This window comes from Hyperolius riggenbachi, chromosome 4 (assembly GCF_040937935.1).
Source record: "Hyperolius riggenbachi isolate aHypRig1 chromosome 4, aHypRig1.pri, whole genome shotgun sequence".
NCBI classification, from domain to species: Eukaryota; Metazoa; Chordata; class Amphibia; order Anura; family Hyperoliidae; genus Hyperolius; species Hyperolius riggenbachi.
The window spans coordinates 367,874,195-367,888,829 of record NC_090649.1 but is presented as its reverse complement, the minus strand read 5'-3'; the positions used below and the strand labels follow the sequence as shown (position 1 = coordinate 367,888,829).

At 41.0% G+C, this 14,635-nt stretch overlaps 1 protein-coding gene across 3 annotated transcripts in view; it reads right to left on the bottom strand.

Moving 5' to 3' along the window:
• The window catches only part of ADGB (androglobin), a 480,816-nt gene that overhangs the window by 151,310 nt on the left and 314,871 nt on the right, over window positions 1-14,635 (bottom strand). For all 3 annotated transcript variants that reach the window (XM_068231985.1, XM_068231986.1, XM_068231987.1), the window contains exons 18-19: window positions 6,248-6,383; window positions 3,034-3,148 (exon numbers count right to left, since the gene is read on the bottom strand). In XM_068231985.1, the coding sequence (XP_068088086.1) occupies window positions 3,034-3,148; window positions 6,248-6,383 (251 nt within the window). The remainder of the gene's footprint in view (window positions 1-3,033; window positions 3,149-6,247; window positions 6,384-14,635) is intronic.

The window sequence follows — 14,635 nt, the reverse complement described above, 5'->3', positions numbered from 1 at the left end:
CATTTCTTACAAAAGTGTTACATACACCATACACCACACAATTAAAAGATCTAATATTACACCAATTCGACAATTACAATCAGTTGTCCCGAAAAAACTAAAACTTTTTTTTCATTTGAGAAATCTGATTGAACTTTTTTATTCGATAAAAGAAGATCGAAGTATCGGATTTTTCTGATCAATTTTTATCAAAATTGTATAGTGTGTGGTAGATTGTCCGTTACTTGAAGTACAGACCCAAGCATTTTTTTCTGAGTTTTCAATCGTTTTTTTTTCATAATTGGGAAAAATGTAACATATGTCTGTGGTACATTGGTCCGATTTTTTATATGTTAAATCAGTTAGAAAAATGACCTGAAAGTGGACCCAAATTAAAAATACAAGATTTCAGAAATAAAATCAATTTTCTAAATTATAATAATAAATAGTTTTTTTTCAGCTGCATGATGACATAAAATATTTTACATTTATTGGAGGAACCCCTCCCTTCCTTTCAAATTGCCGGGGACAGAATCCGGCAAAGTGGTGGAGTAGGTGGTGTCCGGCAATGGAGGAATTGCTAATGACTGCCCCCAGTATAATCCTTGTTATGAAAAGAAAAGGGTGAAAAGCATGCACTGAAATGCTCATAGGCTTGAAGGAGTATTTATTTATCTTTGTATGTGTCAGAGTGGTGCAACTAAATATTTTTAATTTGAAAAAATGTTTGGTTTGGGTCCGCTTTAAGGCAAATATGGTGGGAGGTTAGGGTTAGGCATAGGTAGGTTAGTGTTAGGCATAGATGTAGGTGCCATGCGCCGCACTGCGCTGAAGCTTGCCGCGGCTATAGCAGTAATGCTGTAGTCTGCACCTCGTGCACGGGGTAATTCGGGGATTGCCGGACCCCGAATTACTTCTCCCTCCGAGTTGCGACGACTCGAAGGGGGAATAGTAATACACAACAACCCTCCCCAATTTGTGCAGCAAAAGGCCCCTTGCCAAACTACCATATACGTATGTAAGAATACCATAAGGGGATAACAGAATATCGGTAAAATTACCAATATTGTATTTTCCAGAATAGCTGCTTGTAGAATGTAGGTATATTGTAATCACAGATATTGTACTGTCTAGAATAGCCACTAGTAGAATAGCAGTAATATTAACAATATACTACTATCTTCAATAATCACGGCCAAATTTCCTTGTGGCTTTTTGAATAGATGCCCCCCTGCAACACAAGCAGAACTAGGATGAGGTCCGAGTTTCACTGGTTGTCAGTTATAATCCATGACTGGTGGTCTTAGGGAGTACAAAAGAGCTTCAACCCATTTTACATAAAAATGATAGATCAAGAGGTATTTTTTCTGAACCTCTTGATAGTGACCACAGAATGAAACATCTGCCTGCCTGGAGAAAAGATGCGAGGCCTGTATACACATCCATTCCACCGATAAGATATCAATACCAAGCTTGAAAGCAAGAGTACCAAGTAAAAGGCACCTTTTCCTGAATTTGTATACTTAATCATTTGTGCAAACTGTCCCGAAACTAGAAGAGCAAATGCTGCTAAGGTTCTCACGGTAGCACATTTCTACAACTATAGACATAGCTTGCATCCTTCAGTTACTTACAGGTGTCTTCAAATCACATGTGTGAACCCAGGCTCAGAGCTGCACACTTACATTCAATGTCAAATAATAATGAAAACTCCAGACCTTCGCATCAATTGTTTCTATGTTTGATTCATTGTATGGAGAGAATGCACAAAATCGGGACTCAACCAGAAATGAGGTATTCAAAAGATATTGGTTTTATTTTAAGCAGAATAGTTGGAGTAGCACCGGCACAACGTTTCGGGCTGGAATGTCCTTTATCAAGTGCGATCCAGCCCAAAATAAAACCTATCTCTTTTGAATACCTAATTAATTTCTGGTTGAGCCCCGGTTTTGTGCATTCTCTGGATTCGTTGAGGAGGTTGGTGGACTCCTTGTTACCTGCTGGCTCCCGAGGAATGTTATATAAGCCTGCAGGGGACTTCTCCATTTTTTATTTATTGTATGGCCAAAGTGACAAAACATAAATAAATATTAATAATTTTTTATATTATTGCTGTTTCTATTGCATTCCATGTCTTCTTTTTGCCAATTGTGGTATTCCTATTTTTCAAAATGGTTACCGTATATTCCGGCGTATAAGACGACTGGGCGTATAAGTCGACCCCCAACTTTTCCAGTTAATATATAGAGTTTGGGATATACTTGCCGTATAAGACTACCCCTCTTCCAATGCACACCAAATAAAAAAATTTAAGAAATCATATACTGGTGCTATGTATGAACAGATACTGGTGCTGTACTGTATGTGGCACCCAGTATATAACACTATACAGGCGATTGACTAGTTGGATTTGTCAACTCTCCCTCTCCCTAAGTGGATTGGTCAGCTCTCCTTGTCTGCCTGTTTATCAGAGCGGTATGGAAGAATAGATCGCGCTGTGCCCATAAAACATGCCTCTTTCACCCTTCTGGCCCACCCTTGTATCCTATTTACCTCCTTCTCTGCCTCTCAGATCTCGCACATGTGTGCCTGCGCTGCTTCACTATAGTCCTCAGCAACGAGATCTGAGAATCAGTAACAGGATAGGGCATATCACCCGGCATCAATGACACCCGGCGTATAAGATGACCCCTGACTTTTCAGAAGATTTTCAAAGGTTAAAAAGTAGTCTTATACGCCACAATATACTGTACCTGTTTTCTAAAAAAGATGGATTATAATCAAATAAAAAAAATGGCAACGTGTATGGACCATTTAATGAAAAACTGAGTACATGGGGAACAATTTCATAATAACAAAAAAAGTAAAGAATGCCAATAACCATCAATCAGTATTGTTTTTACCTAAACAGAATGTATGAACCGCTCAAAAGTAGTAATATATGAACATGTATATTGTTTTCTTTTTGTAAAACAAAGTTGAATGCAATGAGAACATCATAAATCATGTAGAACGACCTAATAGTAACTCCTGAGTTGCCATGGGAACATGTACCTTGACAAGATATGGCATAACTGTTTCCTCATCGCCAAAGACAAATGGCACTGTGCTGCACAGGTGGATATGATGCCCTAAGGGTGAACTTCCAGTGAAGCGTAAGACATGACGCCTGCAATACAGACATAAAAAGTATTATCTCATGAAACATTTCAAAGGATGCTTCAAACAGAACTTTCTTTTGAAATACAGTATAATGCAGAAACAATTTGTACTTTTTTCCCCCCTTAGAAATGGGTACATCTGAGGAATTGGTTGACTAGATGCTGATATTAGACTACAATAGTAAGCCTATTGACAAAACGCTATGTTGCAGTGTACATACATAAAGAACTGATGAGATATGTCAATATGGAACATGCATTATGCGCAGTGCAATAATATAACCAATCAAAATGTATTTTTTTGTTCTGTATGGCTGTTTCCTTTGAACTAATGCACTCTGTACATTTTTACAGTTTCCTTAAATTTCAATAAAATAAGAAATGTAAGTTTCTTTAAAGTTTAAGTTTCAATAAATTTAAAGTTTACGTTTCAATAAATAAGAAATTATATATGATGATTATATAAATATGATATTTTTTCAAAGACTGGTCTGCTACAAAAATTCAGTGCAAATAGTAAATTGTCAAGCATTGTTAAATCAATAGTACTATGCTATATTTAGTCATTGAATTGTGAAAGGTGGTCCTTCTTCCTCTTCTGCAAGTGCTGCACTGCAGTTTGTAAAGAACTGTAGCACACTTGGGAAAACTGGGGACCAAGAAGGTTCATGAGGTGAAAATCACTCACCCATCATCTAGAACAGGGGTGTTGAACTTAAATGCAAAGTGGGCCGAAATTGAGCTCTGGGACCAAGCTGTGGGACGACCTCAATGTCTAGTGGCCACCACTCTCCCTTATAAAGTTCCCTGGTGTCTAATTGCCCCCCTCCATCCCCTATACAGTTCCCTGATATTTAGTGGTCCTCCCTAATCTATACAATTCCCTGATGCTTAGTGGTCCTCCCTCCCATATACAGTTTCCTGGTGTTTAGTGGCCCCCTCCTTCCCCTATACAGTTCCTTAATGTCTAGTGGCCCCCTTGCCTCTTCTCCACAGTTCCCTGGAACTAGTGCTGCCCCCCTCCCCAATATGGCTTCCCTAGTGATCTAGGGCTTACCCTCCAATAAAGCTTCTCCGGTGGTCTAGTGTGGGCCAAACATAATGCAAAGTGAGGAAACCACCTGAGGGACAAATCTGATGGCTCTGAGGGCCAGATTTTGGCCACGGGCCGAAGTTTGACAAATATGATCTAGAAGAACTGACTTATTGGGACAATGAGATAAAGGCATCGTCTTATTTGAAGATCTTCTTCTCTCCAAAACTGGCTACATAAATTGGAACATTAGTGGGAGCTGATATAAGGTACAAAGACAGTATCCCCTGAGGCACTTGGAGATGAATGTGGAGCTGTCCTCTCACCTTTATTGTACACATAAGTGAGTGTCATAATCTTTCATTTATTGGGGATTTGTTTCACTTTATAAAAGAGTCTTGAACTTGATGATGGTTTGCATTGGGGCCACAGGCTGTGTGTCATCATTCAGGTGCAATTGTTCTGTGGTTACCATTATTGCAAGTTACACAATTATTGCATACATAAACCCTCACTTATGTTTGCATTAATTGCATAATTTACATCAATTAATTTTGTGTATATACAAGTCTGTGTTTTAAATATGTTTTATAAATCAAGAGTGACGTGCATTCGATTGTTTCTAGCTTGTACTGTTTTTTTCCACCAGCAGCTGCAGCCATATATTTGGCACAGCTTCAAGTGCTTTACGAGTACTATTTTTACAAGTTAAAAGGTGTAAACATTAAGGGATATGAAGTTATGGTTTAAAGTGAACAATAGTTTTTTATAACAACCACCCGCATCTAAATGTATATTAATCACATAACTACATTTTTTGGAAGGACAGCACTGAACTCATGCTTCCAGGAGAGACAGACACTTTGTACGCGAGCGCTAATTAGCTTGCGCAAAGGATTTTTAGGAGTGATAAGTGGCTTTTCACAAGCGTGCTAACAGTTAGCACCGCTTTGTGAATCAAGCCCTTAGTGACACCTGTGGTACTCGAGTACCACTACTTTCAAACTGGTTTGGTCGAGTTGGTTGTGTGCTTCATCGTCTATGATGGAATCTATTTAAAATCTATGTGCAGTGAGTGGAGGGATTTAATCAGATAGATCCCTCTCTGATCTAATATTGACCTGAGAGGGATCTATCTTTTGGCCAGATCGACCAGTGTAGGACCACCCTTAATCTCATTAGTTTATTTTCAGTTCAGGTTTGCTTTATGTTAGATCTTCCTTATTAAATTAGGGTGCGTAAGAAAGGGTAGTTAAAGGATGCCAGAAGTGACATGTGACATGATGAGATAGACATGTGTATGTACAGTGCCTAGCACACAAATAACTAGGCTGTGTTCCTTTTTTTCTTTCTCTGCTTCTTTCTCTACCTGAAAGAGTTAAATATCAGGTATGTAAGTGGCTGACTCAGTCCTGACTCACACAGGAAGTAACTACAGAGTGACCCTCCCTGATAAGAAATTCCAACTATAAAACACTTTCCTAGCATAAAATGGCTTCTGAGTGCAAGAAAGAGATAAAAAGGAGAATTTCTTTTCAGTGAGAATCACACTGTAGTCACTTCCTGTCTGAGTCAGGACTGAGTCAGCCACTTACATACCTGATATTTAACTCTTTTGTGGCAGAGAAAGAAAAAAAAAGGAACACAGCATAGTTATTTGTGTGCTAGGCACTGTACATACACATGTCTATCTCATCATGTCACATGTAACTTTAGGTATCCTTTAAGGGGCGATTTCTATGGAAAAACTCCACTGCAAGTTTAAAAACTGAAATTAGTGCTACCACCCTTCTATTCAAAACAGCTCCATTTTTATATCCAAGCCACTGGTACAGCCTACATGTACTTTCAATTATGGCTTTCTATCTCCCAGTGATGCAGCTTAGGCCTGAAATGAATGTTTTAGATGTTTTAAAAGCATTAGTTTTTGAAGAATAAATGAGCCATCAGTAATACATTTTATCAGAAACATTTTATCAGTTGACTGAAACATTATTTTTACATCCTTGGCAAAAAAACCCCCAACGTTTTACAAAAAGTAAATATATGTGAGAATATAACGGAGGATACTGACCCAGGAGGAAGGCTTATCATGGCAGCCTTGGTCACATAAGTGTTGAGCTTTAACACAACTGGTCCACTGAGGAGGCTTTTCCAAGAATACATCTCTGCCACTAAAATACCTTTATGGGTTCCAGAATGCTGTTTTACTGTGAAACAAATATTATTAGGATATATTGAAAGACAAGTGACTCTTGTATTTTCTTTTAAATATTTACAAAAGTAAGACTGTATGTGTGTGGATAATTCGAGTCTGTAGGGGTGTATTTTGTTGGGGGACGTGAGTCTATAGGGGTGTAGATAGTGTGGGTGACATAAGTCTATAGGGGGGTGGGTGGTTTGAGTCTGTAGGGGTGTAGGTCATGCGGAGGGTGTGAGTCTACAGGGGTGAAGATAGTGTGGGTGATGTGAGTCTTTAGGGGTATAGCTGGTGTGAGTCTGTAGGGGTGTAGATAGTGTGGGTGATGTGAGTCTATAGGGATGTTGGTGGCATAAAACTGTAGGAATGTGGATAGTGTGGGTAGTGTTAGTCTATAGGGGTGTTGGGTGGTGTGTCTGTAGGAGTGTAGATAGTGTGAGTGTCGTGAGTCTATAGGGGTGTGGGTGGTTTAAGTCTAGAGGAGTGTGGGTGGTGCGAGTCTGTAGGGGAGTAGATAGTGTGGGTGATGTGAGTTTATAGGGATGTTGGTGGCATAAATCTGTAGGCATGTGGATAGTGTGGGTAGTGTGAGACTATAGGGGTGTGGGTGGCGTGAGTCTGGAGGGGTGTGGATAGTGTGGGTAGTGTGAGTCTATAGGGGTGTGGGTTGTGGGTGGCGTGAGTCTGTAGGGGTGTAGATAGTGTGGGTGGTGTGAGTCTATAGGGATGTTTGTGATGGTAATCTGTAGGCATATGGATAGTGTGGTGTGAGTCTGTAGGGATAGTATGGGTCATGTGAGTCTAAAGGGGTGTGCACAGTATGGGTGGTGTGAGTCTGTAGCTGTGACAGTAGTGTGAGTGATGTGAGTCTCTGACATCATATGCAGACGCCAATCATGGACATGGTGATAATTCAGCTTTAGTAATGTTTCATAAATAGATATATATTATATCTAATATACAAAGATGGGCAGTGGCGTAGCTAAGGAGCTCTGGGCCCTGATGCAAGTTTTACAATGGGGCCCCCCAAGCAGTTTATACATAACAATTTATGCGGCGCACCAAAACCTGCCAATGGCAACTACAGTGTCAGAGGTGCAAGAAGGGGATGGGAAATAGCTTGTTAATGATTACCACTATTCAAAGTATCTATAGAAGTGATCATTATGAGCACAGGACCAATAGAGAGCTAATACTGTATTTGAGGGAAGGCCCTTTGGGGCTCCTCTAGCCCAAGAGCCCCGATGCAGTCGCAACCTCTGCAACCCCTATTGCTACGCCCCTGAAGATGGGGTTGAATGTACATCACAACTCAGTGCCAAGTTTTATCTCTTTAAAATGGACCTGAACTCTTGCACAGGACAGAAGAAAAACATATAGAAATGCACCCTGTATGTATTCAGAGAGTTTAGCCAGTCTAATTCCCCCTCATCTGTGTCTAATCACAAGTTGTAATTTGATCTCTCCCCTGTGCCACCTGATAACCACAGCAGATAAGCTCATTTAAAAGCACAGGATGTTAACAATACTGTATATCTGCTTTTTATGAAAGCAGGAAGTAGAAACACTGCAGATTTATTGTAGGATTTGTATCAGCTGTAACAAAGAAATGTTTTTCTTTAAAGGTTATTATGCAGTTGTTGATCTTTTAGAGCAGAGAGGAAGTTCTGTGCTCAGGTCCGCTTTAATAATACTACTGCTGCCAAAAGGGGGTACAAAGTAAAAAACTAAGTAGTTTCTGCAGCACTCTACTGATGTATATTAATTGTGTTTTTATAATAATTAAGAAAAAAAAATCAGCAATATGGATACATATGGGCCCGTATGCAATATGGGCCCATACCGTGGCTTAGCGTGGGCAGCATGGTGGCATAGTGTTTAGCGCTCTCGCCTTGCAGTGCTGGGTCCCCGGTTCGATATCCCAGCCAAGGCAACATCTGCAAGGAGTTTGTATGTTCTCCCCGTGTCTGCGTGGGTTTCCTCTGTGCACTCCGTTTCCTCCCACATCCCAAAAACATACAGATAAGTTAATTGGCTTCCCCTAAATTGGCTCTAGACTATGATACACGCACTACACGATACATACAGTCATATGACTAAGGTAGGGACTAGACTGTGAGCCCCTCTGAGGGACAGTTAGTGACAAGACAATATACTCTGTACAGCGCTGCGTAATATGTCGGCGCTATATAAATACTTGAATAAATAAATATGCAATTAACTTTTTCTCCTGAGTTTTCTCCTAGGTGACATTTTCTCACCTAATTAATAAAATTGCCTTTTAAACTACCAGCAAGTAAGAAAATACACAAAATAATTTTGATAGTACTTTTTCACCTACTTTTTGGTTCTTTTTCAATTGCAAAGTGCTGAAAAAGTAATTAAAATGCAAAATGAAAAATGATCTCTTTGGAGAAAACTCTGGAGAAAAAGTTAATTGCACATGGACCATGCTCTCTTAACTGCATAGAATCCACAGAGCAATTTATAAGTACTGATTAATCTGTAAATCCCCATTACTACTGTATACACCAGAGTATTGGTGTAGTCATTTTGATATGTTTGCTCGTGTCCTTACACAAGCAAACATGTGTTAATCTGTTAATGTTTTAGGAAAGACTCCATTGCCTAAAGGTAGCCAAACATCTAGAGATGATGGGCAGATTCGACCGAGAGACAAATCACTCTCTGATCGAATCTGATTAGAGAGAGATTTGACAGATGGCCATATACAGCAGGCTGATTTCCGATCAATTTCAGCTTGAAGTCTCTTTCGGGAATCGGCCTCGCCACTGCTCCCCTAATGTATAAATGTGTATGTGTATGTATGTGCATTTATACATAGGCCTCGCCACTGCTCCCCTAATGTATACATGTGTATGTATATGTACTGTATGTGCATTTATACATAGGCCTCGCCACTGCTCCCCTAATGTATAAATGTGTATGTGTATGTATGTGCATTTATACATAGGCCTCGCCACTGCTCCCCTAATGTATACATGTGTATGTATATGTACTGTATGTGCATTTATACATAGGCCTCACCACTGCTCCCCTAATGTATACATGTGTATGTATATGTACTGTATGTGCATTTATTCATAGGCCTCACCACTGCTCCCCTAATGTATACATGTGTATGTATATGTACTGTATGTGCATTTATACATAGGCCTCGCCACTGCTCCCCTAATGTATAAATGTGTATGTGTATGTATGTGCATTTATACATAGGCCTCGCCACTGCTCCCCTAATGTATACATATGTATGTATATGTACTGTATGTGCATTTATACATAGGCCTCGCCACTGCTTACCTAATGTATACATGTGTATGTATATGTACTGTATGTGCATTTATACATTGGCCTCGCCACTGCTTACCTAATGTATACATGTGTATGTATATGTACTGTATGTGCATTTATACATAGGCCTCGCCACTGCTCCCCTAATGTATACATGTGTATGTATATGTATGTATGTGCATTTATACATAGGCCTCGCCACTGCTCCCCTAATGTATAAATGTGTATGTATATGTACTGTATGTGCATTTATACATCGGCCTCGCCACTGCTCCCCTAATGTATATATGTGTATGTATATGTCCTGTATGTGCATTTATACATTGGCCTCGCCACTGCTCCCCTAATGTATACATGTCAATGCCAGCGTGGCATACATCACTGAACATCTAGACAGCCCTGCCTCCTACGCTCGGATCCTGTTCCTGGACTTTAGCTCAGCGTTCAACACGATCTGCCCAGACATCTTGCTCGCCAATCTGTCGCAGCTCGGAGTTGACCCCACTCTTCGTGCATGGATAAACAGCTTCCTGACTAACACAACACAACAGGTGAAGCTCGGCAACCACCTCTCTAGCGTTCGTACCACCAACACAGGGGCTCCACAAGGCTGCGTTCTGTCACCCCTACTGTTCTCCCTCTATACCAATAACTGCATCTCACTCGCTGACTCTGTGAAAGTCATCAAATTTGCAGACGACACCACCATCATCGGCCTTATTGGTAGCAACGGGGAGCAGGAGTACCGCAGCGAAGTCGAGAGAATATGCAACTGGTGCAAGGACAACAACCTAGTCCTCAATGCAGCAAAGACTGTTGAACTAGTGGTAGATTTCAGGAGGAACCCTACCCCCCTCCCACCTGTCCTCATTGGGGGTACAGAAGTTTCCAAGGTGACATCTGTTCAGTTCCTCGGCACAACTCTCACTAACAAGCTGAAATGGGAACAAAACACCACCAAAATCCAGAACAAATCTCAGCAGAGGCTGTTCTTCCTGCGGCGCCAACTGAAGAGATTTGGCATGCCCAGGGAGCTGCTGACCAGCTTCTATACTTCCACCATAGAATCCATCCTCTGCTCCCCTGTCATTGTCTGGTATGCTGGCGCAACGGCCAGCGACAAACACAAACTTCAGAGGGTCATAACGGACGCGGAGAAGATCATCGGATCTCCTCTTCCACTTCTCGACCTCCTCCACTCTGCTAGGATGAGGAAGAGGGCCACCCTGATCTCCCGTGACCCCTCTCACCCAGGCAGCCACTACTTCAAGCTCCTCCCGTTGGGCCGTCGCTACAGGACCATACCATCCAGAACCACCAGGCGGAAGAACACCTTCTTCCCCCAAGCTGTCCGGTTACTGAACTCCAACCTCCCCCTGACGCGCTCGCATACCATCGCTCTCTAGCTGGGTCGATCAACCGGTCCCCGCTGCTGCCTGCCTGGCCTATCCAGATAGTCTTGGGGCTACTACCTGCATCTTTATTATTATTACCATCATTATTATTATTACTATTATTATGGTGACTTATACTGGGCTGTAGTTGCACAGCAGTGAAATGGACGATATGAACTGATTACTGCATCTTAAATTGTACGTGCTGTGCTTCTGTCTTATACTCTGTCTATGCCATGTGAACCACAACTAATTCCGATTACAGCTCCTGCTGTACTTGGCGAAATAAAGTGATTCTAATTCTGATTCTGTATGTATGTGCATTTATACATAGGCCTCGCCACTGCTCCCCTAATGTATACATGTGTATGTATATGTAAGTGCATTTATACATAGGCCTCGCCACTGCTCCCCTAATGTATACATGTGTATATGTATGTATGTGCATTTATACATAGGCCTCGCCACTGCTCCCCTAATGTATACATGTGTATGTGTATGTATGTGCATTTATACATAGGCCTCGCCACTGCTCCCCTAATGTATACATGTGTATGTGTATGTATGTGCATTTATACATAGGCCTCGCCACTGCTCCCCTAATGTATACATGTGTATGTACTGTTTGTGTATTTATACATAGGCCTCGCCACTGCTCCCCTAATGTATACATGTGTATATGTATGTATGTGCATTTATACATAGGCCTCGCCACTGCTCCCCTAATGTATACATGTGTATGTGTATGTATGTGCATTTATACATAGGCCTCGCCACTGCTCCCCTAATGTATACATGTGTATGTGTATGTAAGTGCATTTATACATAGGCCTCGCCACTGCTCCCCTAATGTATACATGTGTATGTGTATGTATGTGCATTTATACATAGGCCTCGCCACTGCTCCCCTAATGTATACATATGTGTATGTATATGTACTGTATGTGCATTTATACATAGGCCTCGCCACTGCTCCCCTAATGTATACATGTGTATGTATATGTACTGTATGTGCATTTATACATAGGCCTCGCCACTGCTCCCCTAATGTATACATGTGTATGTATATGTACTGTATGTGCATTTATACATAGGCCTCGCCACTGCTCCCCTAATGTATAAATGTGTATGTAGATGTACTGTATGTGCATTTATACATAGGCCTCGCCACTGCTCCCCTAATGTATAAATGTGTATGTGTATATGTATGTATGTGCATTTATACATCGGCCTCGCCACTGCTCCCCTAATGTATACATGTGTATGTGTATGTATGTGCATTTATACATGGGCCTCGCCACTGCTCCCCTAATGTAAAAATGTGTATGTGAATGTATGTGCATTTATACATAGGCCTCGCCACTGCTCCCCTAATGTATACATGTGTATGTATATGTACTGTATGTGCATTTATACATAGGCCTCACCACTGCTCCCCTAATGTATACATGTGTATGCATATGTACTGTATGTGCATTTATACATAGGCCTCGCCACTGCTCCCCTAATGTATACAAGTGTATGTATATGTACTGTATGTGCATTTATACATAGGCCTCACCACTGCTCCCCTAATGTATACATGTGTATGTATGTGCATTTATACATAGGCCTCGTCACTGCTCCCCTAATGTATACATGTGTATGTATATGTAAGTGCATTTATACATAGGCCTCGCCACTGCTCCCCTAATGTATACATGTGTATGTGTATGTATGTGCATTTATACATAGGCCTCGCCACTGCTCCCCTAATGTATACATGTGTATGTGTATGTATGTGCATTTATACATAGGCCTCGCCACTGCTCCCCTAATGTATACATGTGTATGTACTGTTTGTGTATTTATACATACGCCTCGCCACTGCTCCCCTAATGTATACATGTGTATGTGTATGTATGTGCATTTATACATAGGCCTCGCCACTGCTCCCCTAATGTATACATGTGTATGTGTATGTATGTGCATTTATACATAGGCCTCGCCACTGCTCCCCTAATGTATACATGTGTATGTGTATGTATGTGCATTTATACATAGGCCTCGCCACTGCTCCCCTAATGTATACATGTGTATGTGTATGCATGTGCATTTATACATAGGCCTCGCCACTGCTCCCCTAATGTATACATGTGTATGTGTATGCATGTGCATTTATACATAGGCCTCGCCACTGCTCCCCTAATGTATACATGTGTATGTGTATGTATGTGCATTTATACATAGGCCTCGCCACTGCTCCCCTAATGTATACATGTGTATGTACTGTTTGTGTATTTATACATAGGCCTCGCCACTGCTCCCCTAATGTATACATGTGTATATGTATGTATGTGCATTTATACATAGGCCTCGCCACTGCTCCCCTAATGTATACATGTGTATGTGTATGTATGTGCATTTATACATAGGCCTCGCCACTGCTCCCCTAATGTATACATGTGTATGTGTATGTATGTGCATTTATACATAGGCCTCGCCACTGCTCCCCTAATGTATACATGTGTATGTGTATGCATGTGCATTTATACATAGGCCTCGCCACTGCTTCCCTAATGTATACATGTGTATGTGTATGCATGTGCATTTATACATAGGCCTCGCCACTGCTCCCCTAATGTATACATGTGTATGTATGTGCATTTATACATAGGCCTCGCCACTGCTCCCCTAATGTATACATGTGTATGTGTATGTATGTGCATTTATACATAGGCCTCGCCACTGCTCCCCTAATGTATACATGTGTATGTATATGTACTGTATGTGCATTTATACATAGGCCTCGCCACTGCTCCCCTAATGTATACATGTGTATGTGTATGTATGTGCATTTATACATAGGCCTCGCCACTGCTCCCCTAATGTATACATGTGTATGTACTGTTTGTGTATTTATACATAGGCCTCGCCACTGCTCCCCTAATGTATACATGTGTATATGTATGTATGTGCATTTATACATAGGCCTCGCCACTGCTCCCCTAATGTATACATGTGTATGTGTATGTATGTGCATTTATACATAGGCCTCGCCACTGCTCCCCTAATGTATACATGTGTATGTGTATGTAAGTGCATTTATACATAGGCCTCGCCACTGCTCCCCTAATGTATACATGTGTATGTGTATGTATGTGCATTTATACATAGGCCTCGCCACTGCTCCCCTAATGTATACATATGTGTATGTATATGTACTGTATGTGCATTTATACATAGGCCTCGCCACTGCTCCCCTAATGTATACATGTGTATGTATATGTACTGTATGTGCATTTATACATAGGCCTCGCCACTGCTCCCCTAATGTATACATGTGTATGTATATGTACTGTATGTGCATTTATACATAGGCCTCGCCACTGCTCCCCTAATGTATAAATGTGTATGTAGATGTACTGTATGTGCATTTATACATAGGCCTCGCCACTGCTCCCCTAATGTATAAATGTGTATGTGTATATGTATGTATGTGCATTTATACATCGGCCTCGCCACTGCTCCCCTAATGTATACATGTGTATGTGTATGTATGTGCATTTATACATGG